Genomic DNA, 27218 nt, shown 5'->3' on the forward strand with positions numbered 1-27218 from the left:
GGGACATTAGACAGGCAGCGAAAAGACAGGAAAGACCGAGTTTGTAGCCTGAGGAGGTTTGAGCTGAGGATGGATAGGAGACGGAGAAGAGACGACAAACAAGAGAGACTCAATATCTGGAATTAAATGAAAACTTGAAATAAGGAATTATCTTGGTTAAGAGACGCAGACGGGAGTTGTTTTCTTTTCCACAAGGATTTGTTCTATGCTGAATAGAAAGGAAGAAGGAAAGAGGAGATTTGACTAAATCCACCTTTTACCCAGTGAATGTAAACGTTCCTCTTCTACCTCAGCCTCAGGATTATGGTGGTGTTCGCACGCACGGACCATCTGAAGGACGATCAAAATGCTGAAATGTAAAGTTGATAGATTTCTCTGCTGGCTGTGTTTCACCTCACTGCTGCTGCTCCAGGTCAGTTTGACTTTCACACATCTGTGATCAGATAACAAATGATTCCAGTGTCTCTAAAGAAACATCACCTTTTCTATTTGTGCAACTTATGGTGAGAAGATGTGATTAAAGCTGCTTTTTAGATTTGGAAACATTTGTAATACTATTGTAGTTGATATTTTTACAAGGACAATTTATTAGGGATGTAACTAACCACTAATGTCCATTATATATTTATTTATTTAACGATTGATTTGAATTTGTCCAAAATGATTATCAGATTTTATAAGTTTGACATCTTTTGTTGGAGTTAGCATGAGGCCAGCAGTTTCCATCTGCTTCTAGTCTCTGTGCTAAGCTAAACCGAAACTGAATGGATCTCAGATCTCTCAATATTATAATTAGTATCTATATAACTCAGGGTTTGACCCTTAGCCCTGTTTATGTTAAACTGAAGTTCATACACTGTTATTCTTCTCTTCCTCGGTTTATCTGCTGCATTGTTGTCTCTGAACTCCCCCAAACGTTATTATCAGTGACAGATTATTTAATGTTCTCTTCTGCTTCCTGGTGTTAAAGGTGCTGGAGCTCAGATTATCTGTCTGACTGTATAATCACACTGTACATGCAGCAGGTCACAGGTCGAAACCAAACACTGATGAAAACACACACACTTTAAATATCTGCAGCTGATTAACTGACATCTTAACACAATTTAAATCCACTCGATTTCTTTATCGTCATTGCCCACAGACAAGTTCACAAAATACAGTCTAATAATAATAAGTAATAAATGCACTTTATTTGTAAGCAAGTTTCAAAAAACAGGTTCACAAAGTGTTTTACAGACTAAATACACTCAGTGCAGTTTAAATCCAGTTCAAAGTGAAGGATCCTGTGATGAGGTGCACTGTGGATGTTTCTGGAGGGCGGAGGAGCTTTAACGACTTCAGGGTTTACAGAAACTTATTCTAACAATAGGATCAAAGTTCTACTCCACCCAAACTCTGGAGTTCAGAAAGCAGATGCTGGCCTCCTGTCAACTTGAAGGTTGTGTTGTTTCCTCGATGGAGAACAAAAAGCAAAGAGAGACTCAGTTAAATGCCTGGTGAAGCTTCTCAATCACAATCTGTTTCTGATGTTTTCACCAAAACACAACTTCATACAAACTGTCACAGTCACAGTTTACACGTCAAATAATCTGAAGTTTTCCTTCCTGTTCATAGTTCATAGGATCTAAAGTTTGTCTTGATGCTGCTGTGTCTCTCCTCTCAGGATGTGATCAGAGCAGCTCCCACAGACGACCAGTCTCCATGTAGCATCTTTGTATCTGAACCAGTGTCCAGCCTGGACTCCATCTCACTGACCGTTAACACATCTGGATGGAACTGCTCCTTCCTCCTGACGTCTCCTGATGCCGGAGGAGACCACGGCGAGTGTCAAAGGAGACAACAGGAGCAGCTACAGACTAATGACACTGGAGCCGGTGGACAAGGAGAAGCGGAGGACAAGGTGGAGGAGGCGGGATCTAACTACCTGGGAACCAATCAGCTCGCAGGTGGTGGGAATGAGACTGTAGGAGATGTGTTCACCTGTGTAATGGATCACCTGGAGCCCGGGACGGCCTATCAGCTGCAGGTTCGCTCGCAGAGAGACAACCAGACGGCAAACGTCACGGTGCACACGAGTGAGTCCTGAATCTGCTGCTACTCAAACCACCTCAGCTCGGGGTCCACAGCACCCTGAGCTTTCAGCTGCGTCACACAGTCTTCATGAGCTGTTTCCTCTTCACAAGGTCGACAGAGCTCAGACCTGCAGTCGCCTGCAGCACATGACACTCACTCATTAACATCAGTCCTTTAAACAGATGCTTTTCATCAAGGTTCAGTAATTATTCTTAAATTCTTTAAAAATCAGGACTCAAAGTGTTGGCACTGAAAGTACAGAACCTTTTATCTTTACTTTCTTCAGTCACTTTGTCCTGTTCAGATAGAACACATGGTTTTGTTCGATTCTTCAGTCGATCATCGTTCAGAATCGTTTCAGGCTTATAGAACATTTTCCTTCAGGTTTAACCAATAATATTATTCATGGCTCTGTTCCACTTGGGATTAAAAGTGAGCCAGCACACAGCAGCAGTAATGTAAAGGGACCTGTTCCATTAACAATGTTATCAGTTACACCTTCATTTGACTTGAATGAGGCGAAGCCAGACAGGAAGTAACCAAGTGTACTTACACAAGTCCTTTAGCGTCTTGTACGTTTATATTATGGATCGTATGTCTGTCACAGTGTCAGTACTGCCACACTAATTCCACAGCATTTACATCACAGTCTATTTGTAATGTTACAGACAAATACTTTACAAACAGAACAAAATTAGCAGGTTAACTGATCATTCAAATATTTGTTTGCTTCAGTTTGTGTTGATTTTAGCTTAATGTGAGTATTTGAAAAGAGAAGAATGACCTGATTATAACTTCAGTTTCTGCAGAATGCAGTAAATTGTGGCGTCATCTGATGCAGAGTTTGGTATTTTAACTTATTGAATTTAAAAACTGTTGACAGACGATGTGATCTCACGTCTGCCTCTGACAACTAGTCCTGTTTCCTGTTGGAGACGTTGAAAGTCAAACTTCCAGTTCACAGTGTTGAGTCCAAATATTCAGTTGTGTTCTGTTTTGTTCTATTGTTTCCATCTGACCTCTCGTCTTTTGAAGTGAAGGAACACGACGTGACCTCCATGTTGTGTTGAGTCTGAGTGTGTGTGTGTTTGTGTGTCTGTTAATACGTGTGTGTGTGTTAATGTCATGTAGCTTCCCCTCTCTGCAGCTCTGTGATTAGCCACAGGAACCGCTGCCCTGCTGAGAGACTGATAGGCCAGTAAAAGTACATGTAAGTGTGTGTGCGTGTGCATGAGTGCGTGCACGTGTCCACCCTGGCGGACGCCCAGAACAGAAGTTGAACCCTCAGTGTGTATTTCCATCGTGGGCAGAGCTCGGGGTTCAGCCATTTCCTGCCTCCATTGTTTCTTTGTTCTGTGGGAAAGGGCGTGAGGGTGTGTGTAAGTGTGTGTGTGTGTGTGTGTGTGTGTGTGTGTGTGTGTGTGTGTGTGTGTGTGTGTGTGTGTGTGTGTGTGTGTGTGTGTGTGTGTGTGTGTGTGTGTGTGTGTGTGTGTGTGTGTGTGTGTGTGTGTGTGTGTGTGTGTGTGTGTGTGTGTGTGTGTGTGTGTGTGCAGGAAACCGGGTGTTACTGCACCCAGTCGACGCCGCACACTGACCTTCTCAGCACAACCCTGTGGTGAAGACAAACCCACGGTTACGTGCACTGACCTTTACTGGCCACACAACCTCTGCTGGTGTATTTTCACTGGTCACTGTTTGTTCTTTAAAGCTCAATTCAGTTACGTCATGTTAAACAGCATCTTGATCTTGTGTGTTATTCATGTGAAGTTGTTTCTCTCGCTTTTATCTTCATGTTGGGTCGCCACCTCCTGATGCGAACATCCCTGAATCCATATTTAATTTTCCTCATTATCTCAGCTCTAAAGGTGCTGCAGTTCATTTGTTGACAACTGTGAAAAGCAGAAGCTGAGAAACGCTGGACTGGAAATGACTGGAGCGGTTTGTTTGTGTGAGCATGGTGCTCGGGGGGGCAGAGATGGTGAGATGTCTCAGTCTGATAATATTGTTTGAAAGACCCGTGGCGACACAAACACTCACTTGACTCTGAGAGGGGGGGGGCAGCTCCTTTCTGTTCACAAAGACCAAACAAAGCTGTTATGACAGATTCAGGTTCATTGTGTTGCACAAAACTACAGTAGAATCAGTAAATACAAATAACTCATTAGAAAAAAAGTTAACTATAATTGTTTTGTGTCACAGATAAATCCGTGTGAGTGAAACAGTGAGAAGGCTTCTATCACGTCTCCTCCATTTTGGCTCCTTGAAGCTTTAGTGAAACGTGTCAGTTTCTGATTTTATGTAAATATGAATATTAACATCTGTGTTAATGTTGAACCAGGTCACACATGGACACAGGGTGAGACACTGAAATCATAACCAGGAAGTTTGTTTTTTGCTCTGGATCATTTATGTTTCATGACGTGTGTGATGAACGTTGGGATATAACGTTGCTGTCCATGTTATTAGGGACACCTGTAGAATGTGATGAATCCACCGGTGACACTTGTCCGTTGTGTGTGTCTGTGTGTGTCTGTGTGTTGTGTCAGGGCCGTCGGCGGTGAGCGGCCTGGCAGTGACCTCCAGGACCTGCAGCAGCCTGGGCCTCTCCTGGCAGGCCGGGCCCGGCAGGACGCAGCGCTTCCGGCTGCAGCTGTGGGAACGAGCGCCGGGTCCCGACCACTCAGGTGAAATCTGTCAAAAGCAGAAATATTATAATTATAGATAAGCAGCTGGAGAGTCATGTGACTGTTTGTTAACCCTCATCTTCTGTTTCTGCAGGGCTGATGAAGAACGAGACGTTGGAGAGCACGACGACACAACACACGCTCGTTGGCCTGACACCGGGACGACTTTACAACGTTACTGTGGTAACAGAGGCTGGAGATCTGCAGAGCAGCCGGACGATCGAGGCCCAGACAGGTAGAGAGAGAGAGAGAAGAGAGGGAGAGAGAGAGAGGATTAAATAAATGAGTTTTATATCTGATTCATCTTCCCTCTAGCTCCTCCTCTTGTGTCCAACATCACCTGCGACTTCCACAACAGCACAAGTGTTTTGTTGTCATGGCAACAGCCCACAGGCGACTTGGAGGCTGTCGTGGTCACCCTCTCGACCAATGGCACGAGACTCTGGGAGACGACGCTTCCACCAAACGCCACAGAGGTCGCCATAGACCAGCTGACTCCTGGGTTGACCTATCAGGTCACGGCCGTGTCCAGGAGTGGTGAGCTGACGAGCCAATCAGAAATCAGCGTCAGCACAGGTGAGTTGTTGATGTTTTCAGCTCTGCTCTCTAAATGTTCACGTCTTTTCTTCACCGCGTCTCTTTTCCTTTCTCCAGCTCTGGCAGCAGCGTCCTTCCTCTCCCTGTCTCCCTCCTCTTCCTCACAGGGCCTCGTCCTGTGTTGGACGCCCCCTCGTGGCCACTGGGAGAGTTACAGGCTGTTCCTCTTCGACGGCCTCCAGCAGTTGGTCGACACCCTTGTGGACAGAGAGGCGGTTAAGTTCATCTTCCCAGGGAAGGATCTCACACCTGGGAGGACGCACCGAGCTGTGCTGAGGGTGGAAGGGGGGGGACTGTCGGCTGAGAGCAGCTGTGAAGGAACAACAGGTGAAAGATTCAGAAATATATTGTTATATTACTGCAAAGATTTATGTGAAAAGTACGAAAGTGATAGGAAAGGAAAGAAAATACTGACATATACAGGTAGAACAGAATAAAACATATAAACGTATAAATCAACGAACCAGGAAACAGTTCATCTGTAAACAAGTCTCTCATCGTCTCTTCAGCTCCGGCTGCCGTGGTCAATCTTCATATTCGACACTCGGACGAGACCTCGCTTAGCGCCATGTGGAGCCACGCCCCTTCCGGGTCACGTGACAGCTACTTCCTCACTATTCGCCATGGTAACCACGAGAGTCAGATCCATCAAACTGATGAAACAAAGCCAAGAGCTCTGGGATTTATCTTTAAATATTCTATTTAAATGATTTAATCCTGCGTCATGTAGATAACGTCACCGTGGATACCAGAGAGGTGGAGCCTAACATGAGGGAGTGCACGTTCAACGTGCTCACACCTGGGAGACGGTACTCCATCACCGTGGCAACCAGGAGCGTGAACCTGAACACGTCTGTGTCTGTAGAGGGAAGCACAGGTAAGTCATATTGACCATGAATAATCCTCTGTTTTCACATCAATCAACAAAGTGTAAAAACAAGGTGCTGTCTACATTATTTTAATTGTGTGTGTGTGTGTGTGTGTGTGTGTGTGTGTGTGTGTGTGTGCGTGTGTGCGTGTGCGCGTGTGCGTGTTACAGTTCCCATGGCGTTGCGTACCATCACTCTGAGTAGCTCGGGAGTCGACAGTCTCCAGGCATCATGGGAAAAGCCACCAGGCGACGTGGACTCGTACACACTTACCCTGCTGCACGACAGGTGTGTGTCTGTGTGTGTGAACCAGGTTTGAGTGTAGGACATGTTTAGCTAAGCACAAACACTGGAAGCAGGTGGAAACTGTTAGCCACATGGATGTGCCGATGGAAGCTAAACCTGGTGTTTGTCCTCCTCAGCGTTGAGGTGCAGAACCTCAGTGTTTCCGTAACGTCCTCCTCTCTGCTGCTGACTGGGTTGATGCCTGGCGCCCTCTACAGGCTGCAGGCTGCTACTGTCAGCGGGGGACTGAGGTCTAAACTCACCAATCTGGACGGACGCACATGTGAGAAAACATCATCTACACAAAACTCTACAAATATGTGCACAACACAGGTCTCAGCTGCAGGTGTCTTCACTCTACAGAACTATATTATCATCTCTGTGTGTGTGTGTGTGTGTGTCAGGATAAGTGTATTATAGAAACATCTGAGAGATTTTAGAACAATAGCTGAAATACCAGAAAGATGTCTGGAATGTTCCACACACACAAAAAACGCCCTGCTCAAAGGCTTCCTGCACACACATACACAAACACACACGCACACACACACACACCTTCCTGTTCAGAGTAGATTGGGCTCTCACAGAATGTTCCAGTTATTTTCCGAACAGCCTCCACCTCCTATTGGTCGATAACGTTAAATTAAGGTCTCAAGCGTCTGTGTTGCTGCCAGTTTGTTTCAGTGGCCATTAATGGTACTGCAACCTCAAAAGATTCCCTGGATCACAACTGAAAAACATTACGATTCCTTTTGTACATAAGTCTATTTTTTACTTATTTTCATTTTATCCTATTTATTGTTTGTAAATGTATTGTTAAATAATGAATACAGAAAAAGTGTAACTTATCTTTTTCTTTCAGCCCCATCATCCGTCTCCGAGGTAACCGTTGCTAATGGCGGCAGGTCTGACGCTCTGCAGGTGTCATGGCGTCTTGCGCTGGGCATGGTTGACAGTTACCTGGTCCATCTTCAGGACGGGAGGACAACCGTCCACACGCTTGCCGTGTCGCGCTCCTCGCAGCCCGAGTGCTCCTTCAGCTCGCTGGTTGCCGGGCGACTGTACACAGTGGTCATCATAACTAGGAGCGGCGGCCTGCAGAACGCCACCATGGTTCAAGCACGAACACGTAAAGAGCAATAACATTTACTCATATTTTACATTTACTTAAGATTATGTTCATATATGAAATAATTGAGTTAAAGCTAAACAAAAAGCTTCAAACATCCTGTAGTTATGATAAAAATAATCTTAAGTGTCTGAATGTTTTATTTTTAATAAAATCATTCTTGATATTTTATTAAGTTTTCTTGTTTGTTGCAGAACCTGCGACTGTTCAGAACCCGACGGCTGTTCACTCTGCAAGAGACGACTTCCTCAAGGTGCATTCGTCTAAACTGATTATTATATTAGTTAAATATTGCACAAGTATAGATTCAAATACACATGCAGACATACAGTTAAATAATTAGATTAGTTATCTACATGTAAAGTTGATTTGAGCAGTGACATGTTCTCTGATGGAGCTCCTGTGTTGTGTGCAGGTTTACTGGCGTCACGCAGCAGGAGATCTGGATCGCTACGTGGTTCTGATCCGGTACAACCACAGCGTCCTGCAGAACAAAAATGTCTCCGCCGGACACAACGAGTGCGCCTTCTCGTCCCTGACGCCGGGGAGACTCTACACCGTCACCGTGGAAACCTGGAGCGGGAGCTACGTCAGCAGCGTCTCCACGGACGGACGAACCTGTGAGTCACAAACCAGGGAAACAAACCATAATAAAATAAAATATAATCGTGTGTTTGTTTGTTTGTAATTTTATTGAGGTTTTCGAGCAAACCTCTGTTTGTCTTTAGTTCCAGCAGCTGTTGGAAATCTGTCGCTAGGCGACGCGGGAACAGGTGATCTGACTGTCACCTGGAGCCCCGCCCCTGGAGACGTGGACCATTATGAGGTATTTTCTCATTGTCATTACAGAGGCATTTCAGCCTCTTGAGGGCGCTAGTGAGTCTGTACGGTTTCGATATTGTTCTTAAATGCTAACGCTACTTTTCTCCAGGTCACTCTGCTCTTCAATGACACCCGGGTTTTCCCTCCGGTGACATTGGGCAGTGACGTGCGGCGCCACCAGCTGACCTCTCTGACCCCCGGGCGTCTCTATAAGATGGTGGTCTCCACATTCAGCGGACCCAACCAGAGAGCCCAGTTCATCGAGGGACGGACAGGTAGGAGTACTTTGCACGTTCATGTTTCACTTCTGTTTTCATGAATCCTGAATCCTCCTCCTCCTCACGTCCTCCAGTTCCCAGTCCGGTGGGAAACCTCCACATGAGTCCTCGCCCTGTACTGAAGGACTCTGTCGGGGGACTCCTGGTCTCCTGGACTCCAGGAGACGGAGACATGGACATGTACATCGTCTCTCTGTCAACTACGGTCAGTCCATGAATTCAGATTTCATTTAAATAGATAAACTGGAGCATTGATCTAAATTATTGGATGATGTGTCACTTGTATGTTACTTTATTTAACCAGGAAGAATTTAAAAAATGCCTTTCACAGACGGCAGCTTCACGTACAACAACACAAACAAAGAGGTTGAACAACATAGAAATACATGAATCTGACATACAAACTGAAACAAAAGTCTGGTTTGTGAATCAATTTAAATCTTTCACCTTGTCCTCAGGATGGCGTCCTTGTGGAGACGCGTCCCGTCCCCAAACACGTCACCTCGCTGGACTTCCTGGACCTGGTCCCAGGCCACGCCTACACCATCACCGTCCAATCACTGAGCGGGAAGCTGAGCAACACCAACTCAGCCTCTGGCAGGACGGGTACGACTGATCGACCGATGGTTCGCTGGATTCTGATTTGTTAATAAAGTGTTAATATCCATCATTGTGTGTGTTAACGTCCTCCAGCTCCAGCCACTGTCACGGCCCTGCAGGCGGACAACGACCACACCACCCACAGCCTCACCGTCACCTGGGAGAGGCCGGTGGGCGTGTTCGACGGCTTCAGGCTGCAGCTACTGGACGAGGCCGGCGGCGTCGTGGTGGCCAACCGGTCGGTGGCTGTGGCGAGTCGAAGCGAGCGGCTGGAGGGTTTGACCTCAGGGAGGCGCTACGGCGTGAGGCTGGTGACGCTAAGTGGCAAGGTCCCGTCTCTGGAGGCCACAGCAGAGGGACAAACACGTCAGTCACTATCAATCAACACGTTGTTTCTCACATGTCAACTCGTCAGGTTTCATGTCTTAACTAATAGTTTATATCGCAGACTGTAAATACAGATGGACGACATGAAAGTGTCTTGATCGCCCCCTGGTGGTTGGCTGGACCCCCCCCCATCCCCCCTATACATTTCCCATAGTCATTGCTGTCTTTGTCTCTTTACCTCTTTGAGTTTCCAATCCAGTCGCGTTAGGATGATTTATAAAGTAACGCAGGCAGAGAGATGGATGATAACAGAGGAAAGAGAAAGAGACTCAAGGAAGTGTTTTAGGTCAAAGTGACTTTATACAAAAAAGAGGAAAGAAAACTGAGAAGAAAGTGAATCTTAAGGATCGTGTTCATTTCAGACTTTCACATTTGTCCCGACAGTATGTTGTTTATTTCATATTTCATATTTGACCTTCCTTTAACGGATGTTTCCCATCAGCCCCAAACATTCTCAGGATAAATTTAACGGCTCAATCTTATTATTGTTATATACAAATGTGTTGTGTATAATCATGTGTGTTGCGCCTCCATGTTTGTCACCGTCTACTTAAAGACGTTCTTTGTCCGTCCTCCAGGTCCGGCTGCCGTCAGTAATCTGACCGTCATCTCGGCCAACACCTCGTCCCTCTGCTTCACCTGGCGTCCCTCAGAGGGACACGTGGAAACCTACGACCTGTCTCTGTACAGCGTCCCTGAGGCAACAGCCAATCACAGACAGGATGTTGCAGGGAGACGGAAGGGGAGTGCTCAGGTGGGAGGAGCTAAAATGTTACATTTCTAACCACCTCTCCGCTCCAGAGACACCTAGTGGCTGGAAGCATTAAGGTTTTCAGGTCCTTCGGCTGTTCTGTTCTTGTGAACACAATATCTCAAGAACACCTCGAGGAATGACTTTAATTTAGTACAAATGTTGAGTTTGACTCACAGATGAGGTGGTTGGTTTGAGGTCAAATGTCAAAGGTCACCTTTGACCTTTACTGCACTTGTGGCATTTGCTGATTCCACTTTAACCACATATTTTTGTGTTCAGGGTGCTGGTGAACTGGTGGACCTGCAGAAAGTCGGCTCGGCTGCAGACAGCTGTGTTTTCTGTGGACTCGCAGCAGGAAGTTTGTACCGACTGCAGGTGGTGAGCTGGAGCAGAGCAATGAGCAGCGACTCGTCTGTATTCGCCAGAACTGGTCAGTCAGTCAATTATTACTGTTGATATTTAAATTACAGATTGTTACAGTGTTTTCTCATTTTTAACGCTTCATCTATTTTTGTCTTCTTTCTTTAAAACCTTCTATTTGTCTTCCCTTTAATTTCCATCACATTCTTCTCTGCCCTCCTCTTTCATTGTTGTCCTCTTCTTCTTCTGCATCATCTTCATCTCCTCGTCTTTCTCACCTTCGTCCTCGTTGTCCTCCACAGTCCCGTCCCAGGTCTCGTCTCTCCAGGTTCAGAGCTCAGGACGGACGGACAGACTGACGGTCAGCTGGCAGCACGCTGAGGGAAGCTGGAGCAGCTACCAGGTGAATACAGGGTTTTCTTTAATTAGTGATATCTTAGATTTTAAAAAAATACTTTAGATTATACATTTTGTACATTGCTCTATTTCTTTGAGAGTTCTAATTGTAATAAAATAAAACCTGAGCACAGTGGCCAACTTCTTCGTGTCGTTTCAGGTCGTCCTGCACGACGTCTCTGGAGCCGCTCTGGGTTCTCACACTCTGGGGGCAGAGCACACGAGTCACATGTTCCCAGGGCTGACCCCTGGTAGGCTGTACCGCGCTGAGGTCATTACGCACAGCGGGGAACTGACCAATAACGTCTCAGCCTTTGGACGCACTTGTAAGTTGAGCAGAAACGAAAGAGTCAGTGTTTTTAATATTAATAATAATTATTTGCGAGGATCATTTTGTTGTTGTCTCGTTCCAGCTCCACTGCCACCCACCCACCTGTCCGTCAAACAAGGCACGACCAATGAGACTGTAGAGCTGTCGTGGTTTGGTCCCGCCTCTGGGGACTACGATAACTTCAGCCTTCAGTGGACTCCTCCCGATCACCTGTCAATCACACACACCCACCTGACAGGGGGCGTGGTGGGCGGGATGTTTCCAGGGCGACAGTACAACTTCACCGTGACAACCGTGAGCGGGGCCGGGGGCGGGCTCACAGCCAGGAGCCAGCCTATCCAGAGGAGCATCAGAACAAGTAGGCATTGACTTTTTTATAACTGTTTGAACTTGAGGAAACGAGGTGTTAAGTAATTTTTTATAAAGTTTCATCTCAAGCTGCTGAGTCCATCTTTTCTCCACAAGGTGGCAACGCAACGAAGGGTTTGAATCTGAAACGAGATCAGGCTCTGGAATCTTTAATTACAACTTCCTTAATAAAGGCTCTGAATCATTTAATAATGATTTTAATTTACTTCACTATACTATTATTTGTAATAATACGCAGTAATGAGTGTAGCCAAATGAATAGTGAATAAAAAGAGGTTTAAATACTCAACATTTATCTTTTTATTTTCATCCTGAGATCAGATTTTATCTTCACTTGTCTCTGAGGATGACGTGTTTTTAAAGTCTGATCAGAACAAATCACCAGGAACACAATCTTTACTAAAACCTGACTCATCACTCAGACGCTCTGACCTCCTTTTTTAGTAAAGTACAGAAATTAATAATGTTCATACTGAAAATGAATTGGATTAACTCTTCCTCTCTTCTTCCCTCTTCTCCTGTCTGCCTCTTTTCCTCTTCCACTTTTCCTCTCTTATCTTTCTCCCTTTGCTTCTTCCTCCTCGTTTCTCGCCTCTCCTCCTCATCTCCTTTCCTCTGTAATCCCCTCTTCAATTTCCTCACCCTCCGGTCCACGCTTTACTCTCTCCTTCTGTTTTCCTTTTCCTCTCCTTTCCCTCATCTCCTATCTCTTCGTCCTCCTCTTTCCTCCTCCTCCTCTTCTTTTCTCCTCCCTCTCCTCCACCAGGTCCATATCCTCTCCGGTCCATCCACTGCTTCCCTCTCTCGTCCTCCTCCCTCTCCTGCTCCTGGTCACCTCCTCTCTCTGACTTCGACTCCTACGAGGTCGAGTGTCGTCGTCACGACAGCGGGGAGCTGACCTCGGCCCTCAGGCTGGATGAGGGCGTCACCGCGGTAACGCTGGACCACCTGGAGGCGTACAGGAAGTACTCAGTGACGGTCAGAGTGTCGTCAGCCGGACACACAAGTCGTCCAGTAACACACACCACTGTCACTATGATAGACCGTGAGTTGATGTTTATGACACACACAAACACACAAACACACAAACACACACACACACACACACACACACACTCGGTGCAGTAGAGGATTCTGATGTTTAAATAAAACCTCTGTTTAAATAGAACTGGTCACTAGAGACACTGAGAACATCCGGACCTGATTTATTTATGAATTAAACTCTTCTTTTAAATACATTTCTTCTCATGAGGTCACTGTGACACATGAAGCTGCCACTCAACACGATGACAGGTTGTCAGAAGTCTGACATGAACATGAACACGTTCAATTTCTTTAAAACTTAAGTTTCACTTTCCTGCTCCTTTTAAAAACAGTCACTGTGACCTGAAACAAACGTGTTCCTCTCTTTTGCTTCTTCCTTTATCCTCCCTCTCCATCTCTCCTCTCCACCTCCCTCTCTTTTCTCTCTCTCCTCTACCCCTCTCTCCTCTCTACCTCCATCTCTCTCTCTCCACCTCCCTCTCTCCTCTCTGCCTCCCTCTCTCCTCTCTGCCTGTGTTACTTCATAAATCATCCTGACACGACTGAACTGGAAACAGAAAGACAAAAAAAGAAAAGCCACGACTCTGGCGAGGAATTGTATTTTATCTCTCAAACTAAAAACAGCAACAACCAGGAGAGATTTAGTAACTTATTAGATGTTTCCATCTATTGCTCTGCTGTTTGTTCATTGTATGTATTTCACTTCAGTGTGATTAACAAATCGATGTCCTGCCAGGTCCTCCGGTCCCGTCCCCCAGCGTGCGTGTCGGCGAGAGATCATCGAAGGTCACTTCGTCCTCCATCTTGTTTCGCTTCAACTGCTCATGGTTCAGCGACGCCAACGGAGCCGTCCGATACTTCGCTGTGGTCGTGGCCGAGTCTGACGGTAAAAAACACAAACGTTTAAATTGAGCCCAGAGAGTTTTAGGTTTTACACCAAACAACCAATCAGGTTCAACTGTATTTTCTTTCTCTTCAGCCCTCGAGCTCCTGCAGCCAGAGCAGCGCCACCCGCTGCCCTCGTACCGCGACTACACCAGCAACTCCTCCGTCAGAGCCTATCAGACGGCCTACTTCCCCAGTCGCTGCCCGCAGGATGCAGAGACATCTGCTGGACAGGTACTGTAATACAACACATATCTCTGCACGTTGTTATTCCTACGTCTTCAGAGTCGCACTGATTGGTGGTTATTGATCAGGTGGTGGAGATAAACCTGGGGGCAGGGGGGGACCGACTGGGCGGGGCCTGTGACCATTACCATGACGACGACCTCTACCTGAGTGACAGCTACGGAGGCTTCTGTGACGGACCGCTGAAAGCAAAAACATCCTACAGGTACGCAACACAGAGAAACCTGCCAAGTGTTGATGAGCAAGGCAGCTTCCACTTATAGTAACTGTGTGTGTGGTTGTTTTCAGGCTGAGTGTTCGAGCCTTCACCAAACTGCTCGATGAAAACCACAGCGAGTTTCCTGAGCCGCTCTTCACAGACACTTACCTGTCGACGCCGCTCAGGACGCACGCAGGTGAGACGCACACACACACACACACACACACACACACACACATACACACACACACACGCACACACACACATGTACACACACACACTTGTCATTACTTATTTCAAGAGAGCATCCTTCACTGAAGATTTCCATCAGCTCTTCATTAGAAACGTGTTCATGCAGCTCGTCACTAATTCATCAGACAAACTGATTAAACTCAGCTGTGATGTCATCATTAATTATAAATGATTGAAAACCGTCATCATTTATCAGAAAGATTATTTTTAACTGTGGTTGTTTTTCCTTTAATGTTTATAATCGTTCAGATGTTAAAGGGTTTAAGTTAAATATCAGATTCATTATTCTCCTTGTGTCTCTTTATCCCATCGGCTCACGTGTCTACGCACAGTAACTGTATTAACCCGTGTGTGTTGTTGCGTGTCAGAGCCTCTAGGTGGGGTCGTGGAGGGTTTGAGTGCTGGGATGTTTCTGATCGGGATGATGGTGGCCGTCGTCTCTCTGCTGGTTTACAGACAGCGGCTGCGCAAAGTGTGAGTGGGAACATGTCTTTGTTACATCCTGTAAAACCACTAATAAAACTTGGATCCAGTTGACTTGTGGATAGAATTCAGTTTTATTATTTAGTTTTTATTATTATTACAGTTGTGCTAATAGGCATCCAGCGACTCGGTCGGAAAAAGTGCTGTAATTCCCAGTTGTGCCACTAGGTGCCTCTCACCGTTAAGTGCTAACATTCAGGACAAATGATCATCTGATTTAATGTGGTTTGAAAAAACTAAATATCAGGTTGTAGTTAAAGAAAATCTGTGACGACTAAAATCTTATGTTATCTTAATAAACCACATCGCACTGAATGTAAAGTCAGTTGTGTTGTCTTCGTACTTAAGGCCGGAGCATGCTTCTGCGTTGTCAGGGGCCCGCAGGCACGCAGCTGTAACGCAGGATTCGTTGTCATTCATGGTTTTCCAGCCGTTGCGCGTGTTGCCATGCAATTCCCCGCCAGAACACTAGGCGCAGTAATGTTTTTTGTCGAAGTCGGCTCTTCTTCCTGTGTTGCACGAAGAAGAGCGATTTATTTACATCGCCACGGCGGCTCCTCAGAGCCGTTTTCTGGCGGAAAAATCCGCCGGTTAGTGACGGGTTATACTAGTGGACATAGTGTCGGATCTCTTCTGCCAAGTGCTCTTCTATCTGGTCCATATTCATTCTTCTAAATCTTCCGTGGTTTCCGGGGGCATGAACCGGAAATGCGACTCCGGAAATGATGTTGTTAGCAGACCAATCACAGCCCTTGCGGGCGGGTGACGCTTGCGGGGCTTTGCCGTCTAGTTAGAAAAATTGGCCGACGCACGTAAGGACGTAAGAAGGGCCGTGAGGGGCCCGGGAGGGCTCTTGCGTCTCCGGGCCCGTGAAAACGCAGAAGCATGCGCCGGCCTTTACAGCCTCAGATGTTAAACACAAAGTTTACACAAACCTCAACCTTCTGTAATCACATGTTGTGATGTTGGTTCTTGAGCTGTGATGTGAAATAAATGAAACCTATCAGCCTCCTTTAGGCTGGATACTGAGTGTGTGTGTGTGTGCGCGTGTGTGCGTGTGCAGGGCTGTGCAGGAGAACCCAGTGGTGAGGATGAGCATGTGGAAAGAGGTTCCGGCTGCAGGCATGTATATGGGAGTCAGGAGGTAAGTGTGTGTCTGTCTGTGTATGTGTGTGTGCGATCTATAATTATCTATCCTCAGTGTGAGAGATTAGTTTCCAATGACTCCTACGTCCAATATCTGAGAGTGTGAAGTATTAGTTTCCAATAAAGTTCTCGCTCAGTCAGATTAATTCATCACACACCGTCCACAGCAGCTGTTAATTACTGTGTGTGTGTAGGTGTGTGTATATGTGCACACACACAGTCACAATACAATGTCACCTTTCTTATTAATGACTGTTTATTATCATGTTACTAAATTCATCGACTTCATGAATGTTAATCTTTGAAATTGATTTAATGATCTAATAACGAGTCGTCGTTGTTTCTTCTGCTGCAGCAATCGTCGAGTCACCAGGTGAGAATCTCTCAGCTTTGATTTGTTAATCTCAAATCAAAGCTGTGTTCTAATGATGTCTGTCTGTCTGTCTGTCTGTCTGTCTGTCTGTCTGTCTGTCTGTCTGTCTGTCTGTCTGTCTGTCTGTCTGTCTGTCTGTCTGTCTGTCTGTCTGTCTGTCTGTCTGTCTGTCTGTCTGTCTGTCTGTCTGTCTGTCTGTCTGTCTGTCTGTCTGTCTGTCTGTCTGTCTGTCTGTCTGTCTGTCTGTCTGTCTGTCTGTCTGTCTGTCTGTCTGTCTGTCTGTCTGTCTGTCTGTCTGTCTGTCTGTCTGTCTGTCTGTCTGTCTGTCTGTCTGTCTGTCTGTCTGTCTGTCTGTCTGTCTGTCTGTCTGTCTGTCTGTCTGTCTGTCTGTCTGTCTGTCTGTCTGTCTGTCTGTCTGTCTGTCTGTCTGTCTGTCTGTCTGTCTGTCTGTCTGTCTGTCTGTCTGTCTGTCTGTCTGTCTGTCTGTCTGTCTGTCTGTCTGTCTGTCTGTCTGTCTGTCTGTCTGTCTGTCTGTCTGTCTGTCTGTCTGTCTGTCTGTCTGTCTGTCTGTCTGTCTGTCTGTCTGTCTGTCTGTCTGTCTGTCTGTCTGTCTGTCTGTCTGTCTGTCTGTCTGTCTGTCTGTCTGTCTGTCTGTCTGTCTGTCTGTCTGTCTGTCTGTCTGTCTGTCTGTCTGTCTGTCTGTCTGTCTGTCTGTCTGTCTGTCTGTCTGTCTGTCTGTCTGTCTGTCTGTCTGTCTGTCTGTCTGTCTGTCTGTCTGTCTGTCTGTCTGTCTGTCTGTCTGTCTGTCTGTCTGTCTGTCTGTCTGTCTGTCTGTCTGTCTGTCTGTCTGTCTGTCTGTCTGTCTGTCTGTCTGTCTGTCTGTCTGTCTGTCTGTCTGTCTGTCTGTCTGTCTGTCTGTCTGTCTGTCTGTCTGTCTGTCTGTCTGTCTGTCTGTCTGTCTGTCTGTCTGTCTGTCTGTCTGTCTGTCTGTCTGTCTGTCTGTCTGTCTGTCTGTCTGTCTGTCTGTCTGTCTGTCTGTCTGTCTGTCTGTCTGTCTGTCTGTCTGTCTGTCTGTCTGTCTGTCTGTCTGTCTGTCTGTCTGTCTGTCTGTCTGTCTGTCTGTCTGTCTGTCTGTCTGTCTGTCTGTCTGTCTGTCTGTCTGTCTGTCTGTCTGTCTGTCTGTCTGTCTGTCTGTCTGTCTGTCTGTCTGTCTGTCTGTCTGTCTGTCTGTCTGTCTGTCTGTCTGTCTGTCTGTCTGTCTGTCTGTCTGTCTGTCTGTCTGTCTGTCTGTCTGTCTGTCTGTCTGTCTGTCTGTCTGTCTGTCTGTCTGTCTGTCTGTCTGTCTGTCTGTCTGTCTGTCTGTCTGTCTGTCTGTCTGTCTGTCTGTCTGTCTGTCTGTCTGTCTGTCTGTCTGTCTGTCTGTCTGTCTGTCTGTCTGTCTGTCTGTCTGTCTGTCTGTCTGTCTGTCTGTCTGTCTGTCTGTCTGTCTGTCTGTCTGTCTGTCTGTCTGTCTGTCTGTCTGTCTGTCTGTCTGTCTGTCTGTCTGTCTGTCTGTCTGTCTGTCTGTCTGTCTGTCTGTCTGTCTGTCTGTCTGTCTGTCTGTCTGTCTGTCTGTCTGTCTGTCTGTCTGTCTGTCTGTCTGTCTGTCTGTCTGTCTGTCTGTCTGTCTGTCTGTCTGTCTGTCTGTCTGTCTGTCTGTCTGTCTGTCTGTCTGTCTGTCTGTCTGTCTGTCTGTCTGTCTGTCTGTCTGTCTGTCTGTCTGTCTGTCTGTCTGTCTGTCTGTCTGTCTGTCTGTCTGTCTGTCTGTCTGTCTGTCTGTCTGTCTGTCTGTCTGTCTGTCTGTCTGTCTGTCTGTCTGTCTGTCTGTCTGTCTGTCTGTCTGTCTGTCTGTCTGTCTGTCTGTCTGTCTGTCTGTCTGTCTGTCTGTCTGTCTGTCTGTCTGTCTGTCTGTCTGTCTGTCTGTCTGTCTGTCTGTGTCCACAGTCCCGTCAAAGCCTGTCACTTCGAGTCTCATCTGACCAAACTCCAGGCCGACTCCAACTACCTGCTATCGGAGGAGTTTGAGGTGAAAGCTCCACATCTGATCTCACGCAGTAAAAAGCACTCAAATCAATATTTGCTCCTGGAGGCTAAATGAAGTGGGTTACCATGGCGCTGGAGTATTGACGTCACGTGACCAAACAGTCTTGAATAAACCGCACATAGGTTTCCACAGAGATATAAGTTCATGTTGAATCAGGATCAGATCCTGTCTCCCTGATGACCGCTGAGTTCCAGTGTGAATTTAATTAAATCTCATCGTTATCCCGGTAACAGAAGTTAATAGGTCACTGAATGATGAAGTGTGGAAAACAAGGAGCAGCAATATGCTGTTGAATTATTCATCATCTTTGGCCATTTTGGATAATTCCTTATATTTTAAATCAGATAAGTAAATGATGATCTAATAATATAAATTTAAAAGTTAAACCTGCTGGTGAAGCTCGGTAATGCAACTACCAGCAATAAGATAAGACGTGAGGCGTCTACTAAGAAAATGTATTACTTCTCAGTGTATTTCAGTATTATACAGTACTATACAGTAAATAATTATTTAATTGTGATTGAAGATGATCAGGTTATTACATTGTGTGTGAATGATGTTTTGTGTTCAGGATCTGAAGGATGTGGGTCGGAACCAAACCATGGACGTGGCCCGGGTGCCAGAGAACAGAGGGAAGAACCGATACAACAACATCCTGCCATGTGAGTCATGGATCACAGCCCCTGAGTTTCTACAACAGGTCGAAAGCTAAACTGCTGCTGCCGGGTCGAACTGTGAGAAAGAAAGAAAGAAAGATGGTCCCTGTGAAAATAATTATCATGATATCGTTAATATCTTTAATTAACGAGACATCACCTGTTCCAATGGCAACAAAAATATGAACATTATATACTTATTGGATGATAACTTTGTCCGTAAATAGAGTAAAATAACAACAGTTTACATAAAGAGATAAACATGAATTATTATAATCACAAACTGCTCTTTACTAGTATGTGATGGGAGACTTTTGGGATGAAGTTTCTTTTCTGAGAGAAATTTGCTGCACTCAAAATCAAAGATTATTCTCATTGAGCAACCGACATTTCAAAATCATCAAATCATCACTTCAAGAAGCTGGAGCCAGAAAATAGTTTGTATTTGTTTGACTAATAAATTAATCAACTAATGGAGCGACTCATCGATATATCAGCTTCAAAGTTCAAGTTTAATGATGTTTCAACAATATCTTCATAACATTGAGCTGTTAACAGCAACGTGTGTGTGTCTCACAGTGTGTATCAGTTTAAATAAAGTAATTAAGCTTCAGTCAAGTGTAACTGCAGCCAATTTTCTATATGAACACAAAAACATGATTTGTGACTCAAGGTGAAACACTTTCTACAACATGTCTATAATTAACTGTCACACACACACACACACAAACACTCTAAAGAACGGTCGTTGACTGGAGCTGAATGAGTCGGAGCTGAATCTCTGAAAAGATCCTCAGAAACCACCTGACTGTGATCTGATGGTGACTTGAGTTTAAAGTGCTTCTCTAAAAGTAAAAGCTCTCTGACCCTGAACCAGCAGATCCACTGACCCCAGTCCAGAGGTGGAAACCAGTAGATCTGTGATTTACAGGTGTACCAATGAGCAGTAACATGTTCAAACAGGCGAGTGCAGGTTCACCTAACATCAGCTTCATTTGTTTAGATGATTCTACCAGAGTCAAGTTGTCGTACCTGGAGGACGACCCCTGCTCGGACTACATCAACGCCAGCTACATACCTGTAAGTACACACACGTGCACATGTTACAACAACATACACACTTTCACACTGTGTGTGTGTGTGTGTGTGTGTGTGTGTGTGTGTGTGTGTGTGTGTGTGTGTGTGTGTGTGTGTGTGTGTGTGTGTGTGTGTGTGTGTGTGTGTGTGTGTGTGTGTGTGTGTGTGTGTGTGTGTGTGTGTGTGTGTGTGTGTGTGCGCGCGTTTGCAGGGTAACAACTACCGCAGGGAGTACATCGCCACTCAGGGCCCGCTGCCCGGCACCAAGGATGATTTCTGGCGGATGGTGTGGGAGCATGGCGTCTACAATGTTGTCATGGTGACGCAGTGTGTGGAGAAAGGACGAGTGAGTCATAGTCAAATATTTGTATTGCCCTGTTGATGGTGGAACCTCATAGAGGAGATGTAAAATAGAAATATTTCACTGTTTCAAACCGTGAACTCAGTGAAGAGGTGAATGTGGTTCAGCTCCGACAGCAGAGAAGCTTCTCTAAAGAGTTTCCTCTGAGTCCATCAGTGCAGTGTGAGACCCAGAAGTCTAACGTGTTACCTTAACCCTGTGACGTGTCTCCAGGTGAAGTGTGATCAGTACTGGCCGGCAGACAGAGAACCTCTGTACTACGGCGAGCTGGTGATTCAGATGCTGTCGGAGTCCGTGCTGCCGGAGTGGACCATCAGAGAGTTCAAGATCACCTCGGTAACAACCTGCTTCCTGCTCTGCTTCCTCCTGCGCTTCCTGCTCTGCTTCCTGCTCTGCTTCCTCCTCTGCTCCCTCCTCTGCTTCCTCCTCTCCTTCCTCCTCTGCTCCCTCCTCTGCTCCCTCCTCTGCTTCCTCCTCTGCTTCCTCCTCTGCTTCCTCCTCCGCTACCTACTCTGCTTCCTGCTCTGCTTCCTCCTCTGCGTCCTCCTCCGCTACCTCCTCTGCTTCCTGCTCTGCTTCCTCCTCTGCGTCCTCCTCTGCTTCCTGCTCTGCTTCCTCCTCTGCGTCCTCCTCTGCTTCCTGCTCTGCTTCCTCCTCCGCTTCCTCCTCTCTCCTTTGCTCCCTCCTCTGCTTCCTGCTTTGCTTCCTCCTCTGCTTAATGCTCTGCTTCCTCCTCTGCTTGCTGCTCTGCTTCCTCCTCTGCTTCCTCCTCTCCTTCCTCCTCTGCTTCCTCCACTGCTTCCTCCTCTGCTTCCTCCTCTGCTTCCTGCTCTGCTTCCTCGTCTGCGTCTTCCTCTGCATCCTGCTCTGCTTCCTCCTCCGCTTCCTCCTCTCTCCTTTGCTCCCTCCTCTGCTTCCTGCTCTGCTTCCTCCTCTGCTTAATGCTCTGCTTCCTCCTCTGCTTGCTGCTCTGCTTCCTCCTCTGCTTTCTCCTCTGCTTCCTCCTCTCCTTCCTCCTCTGCTTTCTCCACTGCTTCCTCCTCTGCTTCCTCCTCTGCTTCCTGCTCTGCTTCCTCCTCTGCTTCCTCCTCTGCTTCCTCCTCTGCTTCCTCCTCTGCTTCCTGCTCTGCTTCCTCCTCTGCTTCCTCCTCTGCTTCCTGCTCTGCTTCCTCCTCCGCTCCCTCCTCACATGTGACTGGCGTGTAATCAGGACATCCCGTGTGTTTCAGGAGAGCAGTTACCCTCGGGTGCTGCGTCACTTCCACTACACGGTGTGGCCCGACCATGGCGTCCCGGAGAGCACCCAGTCCCTGATCCAGTTCGTCAGGACAGTCCGGGACTATGTGGACCGGTCCCCCAGCAGCGGAGCCACCGTTGTGCACTGCAGGTCCAGGTTCCATTTAAATCAACAGAAACCGAGCATTATACATTAAGAAGAAATAATGTGTTATTGTTTTTCTGTTTTCAGAAAATGAAATGTTTTGGACACTTAGTTTAACAGTGGACCGTGTGTGTGTGTGTGTGTGTGTGTGTGTGTGTGTGTGTGTGTGTGTGTGTGTGTGTGTGTGTGTGTGTGTGTGTGTGTGTGTGTGTGTGTGTGTGTGTGTGTGTGTGTGTGTGTGTGTGTGTGTGTGTGTGTGTGTGTGTGTGTGTGTGTGTGTGTGTGTGTGTGTAGTGCTGGTGTTGGACGCACCGGGACCTTCATCGCACTGGACCGGGCTCTGCAGCAGCTGGACTCTAAAGGAACCATCGACCTGTACGGCTGCGTGTTCGACCTCCGGCTGCACCGTCAGCACATGGTCCAAACCGAGGTACCGGCCGAGTCTCGCTTTAAAATAAAACAACAAACTTAACAGTCAGTTGGTGTCAAATCTACAGATTTTAGAAAACAGTCTAGAACTCAAATAGGGGTTGTGCCTTGATAAACAAGTGGTTATTCCATACAAAGAGATTATCAAAACATATTCAACATGTAGAGTCAAGCAGGTTTAAGAGTTCACAAGTTCATAATAATAATCAGAGTGTATCTGTGACGTTGCAGTGCCAGTACTCCTTCCTGCATCAGTGTGTTCGGGACGTCCTGAGAGCCAGGAAGCTCCGTAGTGAGCAGGAGAATCCTCTCTACCCCATCTACGAGAACTTCAACCCTGAGTACTGTCGCGGTGAGAAACACAGACGACACGAGAACCACGTCAGCTTTACAACCTTTAAACCCACTGGTACAGAGAGGGGCTGATTCCAGACCTGCTGCTGTAAACCAATAAAGCTTTGAGTCTTATTCATCATTATGATAAATCATGGATATCCACTCTCATAGATGGAAGAAAACTTTTGGGTTGATTAGATATTTTTGGATTTGTGAAATGAAAAGTAAATAAGTCATTTAGATTCCCATTAGTATTAAAACAATTTCATGAAAGAAAAAGTTAAATTTATTTTTATTTTGGCCAAACAAAAAACAGCTATTCTTAATGTTGGCTAGAATTTATTATTTTGACATTTCTCCATATAAATCCTAAAACTCCTGTGTGTGTTTGTGTCTCCTCAGATTTCATCTACACTGGACGTTAAGCTGTCGCTGTCTGTCAGAGAGAAGAAACGTTTCTGTTCATCCAGCTGAAGATATTAAAATGATCCGAGTCAGACGAGAACATGAGAAACACAAAACTTCCTCTAAATTAACTTCAAACTGGTGATTTCACATTTGACCGTTAACAGAATTTAACCCGTTTGCTTATCGGCTACGCTCCAGTTTATTAAACATTAATTTGGTACATATTTGTTTAAATCTTTGAATATTTCTTTTATCAAAACCAAAAAAGACTAAACGTAAATAATCCAGGTTATTTTATATAATTTCAACCGGCTGTCAGAACCCAAATCTTTTGGTTGTACTCAGGTCTTTGGGTTTTTAAAATGATTATAAAAACATGTATTTTCCCAATCTGCCATCAGCTCACCAGCTAATATTAATATTGAGTGATCACAGGAAAGGAAAGAGCCATCGTCTGTCATCACGGTTTGTTCTACCAAGACTTATAAGCTGTTTATTTAAAAGGTTTCACATATTGCTGTATGTAAATAATGGTGTTATACTCTTTTATACAATAATGAATATAAACTATATTTGATATTTTAATTGTGGGTGAAAGACATTATAAACTTCTCCTGTATGCAAAAACCTGTTTGAAAATAATGTAGAACTTTTATGTGTTTCTACTTATTGACTGAGGTTAAGTCACAAACTTACTGTTTAGATATTGGCTTTGTAAATTGTGTTTAATCTCAAGGTGTGCACATAACAACCAGGGACACACACGTGCAGAAATGCTCTTGCATTTATCGATGTGTGCTCAGTTTTATATTAATCACCGTATTTATTAAGATATCTCAAATGTATAATCGGATTGTTTTCTTTTATTTCAAAAGTATTAGAAGTTCACATTTTAAATCTTTGGTAAGTTCTCATTTCGTTGTATTCGACTGTCGATGTTTGATTTGTGTTTGAAAAGGAAAATTGGTTTTGTTGGATTTTAGAACAGAATATGGGGCTTTGCAATAATTAATAAAAAGAATTTTGAAAGTAGAAGTTAATGATTCCAGATCAAATGAACTTTGAGTCTAATAACACAGAAAACTGCTTCTTTATCTATAACTGGAATACTGAGAGAATGTAAAAGCACTTTTTATAAAGTTTTGTCCCACTGCTGTTGGATCAATATCAAATTGATACATTGATAATAAAATATTGCTGACAACGTTCTATGTTATTTATTTGATCCTTTTTGCATTGTTTTGTTAAGATTAGTTTGAAAAATGTTTTGAGTGTATTTCAGTAAATTTAGTACGAAACACTCATTTTATGACTTCATACTCTTCTATGACATTTCAGAACTTGAGAATTTTCCATCAACTTTAACTTTCACAGAACCTTTATTACTTAAAAGGGCCCGAGCACCTCCGGTGGGAGGCCCTATTGAGATTGTAAGGATTATTCTGAGCGTAGTGAATGGGCTTTTTGAGGGCTTTCCCATGCTCAAAAATGTTTTAAACTTTGCAGTAAGGTAGAAATGTGTGAACATTTACGTATTCTATAGTATTTGGAAATAGGCGTGGCAAAATAGCTCACCAGCGGCACCTACGGATAAGACCCTCATTTAGCATTCACCGATCCTCACGAAAAAAAAGACAGTTGTGTATCATGACCAGACGCACAAAAAAGTCTAAGTGCATTATGAAAAACGCAACAGGAAGCCCGCCATTTTGGATTTAGTGGCCATCTTGGCCATATTCAAAGTTTTTACTTTGATGTACTTGTCGTAGGGCTTTCATCGGATCAACTTACAATTTAGACGAGTGTAATCACAACAATATGGAGATCTAAAGTTATCAACAGATCAACTTTTCATCAGAGCGTGTGACCGTGGGCTGTCGTCAAAGTTTGATTAAACGCCATGAAAACAGCATCTGTATCTCGGACATATTTGGTCCAATCAAGTCCAAACTAGACACATAAGACAAGAGTCGTGACCTGATGACATCTACACAGAAATCATGACTTAAAATCACAGCGCCACCTGCTGGCTCCAGGAAATGTCTTGTGTTTGGTACGTCTTACACTTGGAAGTATTCCTCCTCATCCACTGACCTCAACCATGTCAAACTGTATCAAATGGGTCTCAAGACATTGATAATGTAGGAATACGATTACTGGGACTTTTCATCAAGCGCATTATTAATGGCGTGGCATCAAAGTTCATCAACTCGCCGTGAAACACGAAATTGCTGTAACTTCCATGTTCATGGTTCCATCTCCCTCAAACTACATGTGTGTATCAAGAGGCCCCCCCTGAAGATATTCAGATGATTTTAATGAATGAGTGTCTCTTGAATAGATATAGATATGAATAGATATAGTAGATACAGTTTTTCTCTGATGAACTTGTCGTTGGGTTTTCATCAGATCAACTTCAACTTCTGGGAATGTCATCTAAACAAGATGGTGATATAAACTGCCTGAGTATATGTTCTGTCCCACAATGTATGTTATGTTGAGCTAAGCAACAGCGCCCCCTTGGGGCAGTTCAGGTGTGTGATGTTGCCGGGGGTCAGAGTGTGATTCCCCCGGAAGTGACGTAAATTAGTTGCTGTGTTGTTTATAGATGGCATCTCTTAAGTTGTATCGCCCTCCTGCGGCTAACGCATTTCCTTTTTACAAGATTCATTAAAGTTCATGAAAATACCCACCGTGGACTTCTTTGAGTGTGTTTAAGCTGACTGGATAACTAGCCCCCGCGCTAGCGAGACCAGGGGCCCGTTTCACAAAGCAGGTTCAACAAACTCTGAGTTAAAACCTTAACTCTGGGTTGAGCAACTCTGAGCTGTCAAACTCTAAGTTTTCGGTTTCAGAACAGGTGATAACACTTAGTTCAATCAACTCAGAGTCAAGGTAACCCTGAGTGAAGCTTGTGCATGAGGATATAAAAAGCCTTCATCAATGGAACACAGATAACATGATTCACCATGGCAACAAGTGGTAAACAGCCTCGATCCTCCTACTTCTCCCCAGTGGAGTTGGAAATATTAATGACTGCGTATGCAGAAAGTGAGCATATATTTTAAAAAAGAAGCAATACTGTGGCAGCAGCAAAAGCGCGGGATCTTGCGTGGCAGGAAATTGCTGACCGAGTCAATGCGTCAGTATTAATTTGAGAAAAAAAAGAAATGTTTTGTCTTGAATGTTCCACTTATTCAACAATTATATTCCATATGTGTGTCTGTGAGCACAGGTGCAACCCAACAGGCACCAAACGGACTTGGCAGCAGCTAAAGATGAAATATAAAAATGTAGTTCAAACAGGTAAGGTATAATAAAGTAAAAGCAATTGTGATGTTGTTTAGCCTGCCCTCATTAAACAGCATTTAGTGGCTACATTCAACATGTGATGGATATATTTAAGTAATTAGGGAAATCTGCAAAAAAAAGAGAAATCCCAACACTGCCAGTATTTAATATTGTCTCTATGAAAGCAACACCTAAATGCCTTTTATACATACAAGTCTCCAAAGTTGTGTTTTCTGTATGTATTTAAATTTGACCTCCATTATAGCCAACAGAAAAAAGGCTGAGGCCCGCAAAACAGGTGGCGGTCCACCACCACCACCTCTCACAGAGGCTGAAAAGATGGCCCTCAGTCAGAACAGTGGACGACCCATTGCTGAGGGCATCTCTGGGGGGAGTTCATCGGACCCACCCACGCCCCAGGTCACAGGGGCCTAAATAAGAGGTAAGTTATTCAAATGAATGGCATGTACGTTAATCCTTTTTCTAGTGTTCGCTCAGTAATGGCCACCCATTCATCTTAGACACAACTTAGTTGGCACACTGATTTTTCTTGTAGCAGTAAGCTACAGTTCTTTGCAATTGGCTGCTTTTGCTTTCAGATATCAATCTATTTTAAGGTGACTCAGAGTTT

At 45.1% G+C, this 27218-nt stretch overlaps 1 protein-coding gene across 1 annotated transcript; it reads left to right on the top strand.

The window, feature by feature from the left end:
• On the top strand, positions 1–24504 carry ptprb (protein tyrosine phosphatase receptor type b). The gene is made up of 40 exons (XM_061069149.1): positions 1–412; positions 1667–2078; positions 4623–4760; positions 4855–4995; positions 5076–5336; positions 5415–5684; positions 5867–5983; positions 6088–6234; positions 6397–6514; positions 6649–6794; positions 7374–7640; positions 7835–7893; positions 8056–8260; positions 8369–8466; positions 8572–8737; positions 8815–8945; positions 9199–9346; positions 9434–9706; positions 10306–10481; positions 10761–10911; positions 11144–11244; positions 11398–11563; positions 11651–11926; positions 12704–12982; positions 13718–13867; positions 13961–14100; positions 14181–14317; positions 14401–14507; positions 14932–15037; positions 16110–16190; positions 16548–16565; positions 18549–18630; positions 19220–19310; positions 20308–20384; positions 20593–20727; positions 20956–21078; positions 21972–22129; positions 22418–22553; positions 22784–22904; positions 23291–24504. Exons 1-40 carry the CDS (start codon positions 347–349, stop codon positions 23311–23313), a joined length of 5997 nt encoding a protein of 1998 aa, XP_060925132.1. The 5' UTR covers positions 1–346; the 3' UTR covers positions 23314–24504.
• Positions 24505–27218: the final 2714 nt, after the last annotated feature.

The sequence above is a fragment of the Limanda limanda genome, chromosome 1 (genome assembly GCF_963576545.1).
Source record: "Limanda limanda chromosome 1, fLimLim1.1, whole genome shotgun sequence".
Taxonomy (NCBI): Eukaryota; Metazoa; Chordata; class Actinopteri; order Pleuronectiformes; family Pleuronectidae; genus Limanda; species Limanda limanda.

What these genes read in the sequence shown, in the direction of transcription:
- ptprb (XM_061069149.1), top strand. Translation starts at nt 347, where the DNA reads ATGCTGAAATGTAAAGTTGATAGATTTCTCTGCTGGCTGTGTTTCACC. An exon ending in CAGCTGTGAAGGAACAACAG is followed by an intron (nt 5,685 to 5,866) that starts GTGAAAGATTCA and finishes TCGTCTCTTCAG; the next exon opens with CTCCGGCTGCCGTGGTCAAT. An exon ending in CAGAGACATCTGCTGGACAG is followed by an intron (nt 14,101 to 14,180) that starts GTACTGTAATAC and finishes GTTATTGATCAG; the next exon opens with GTGGTGGAGATAAACCTGGG.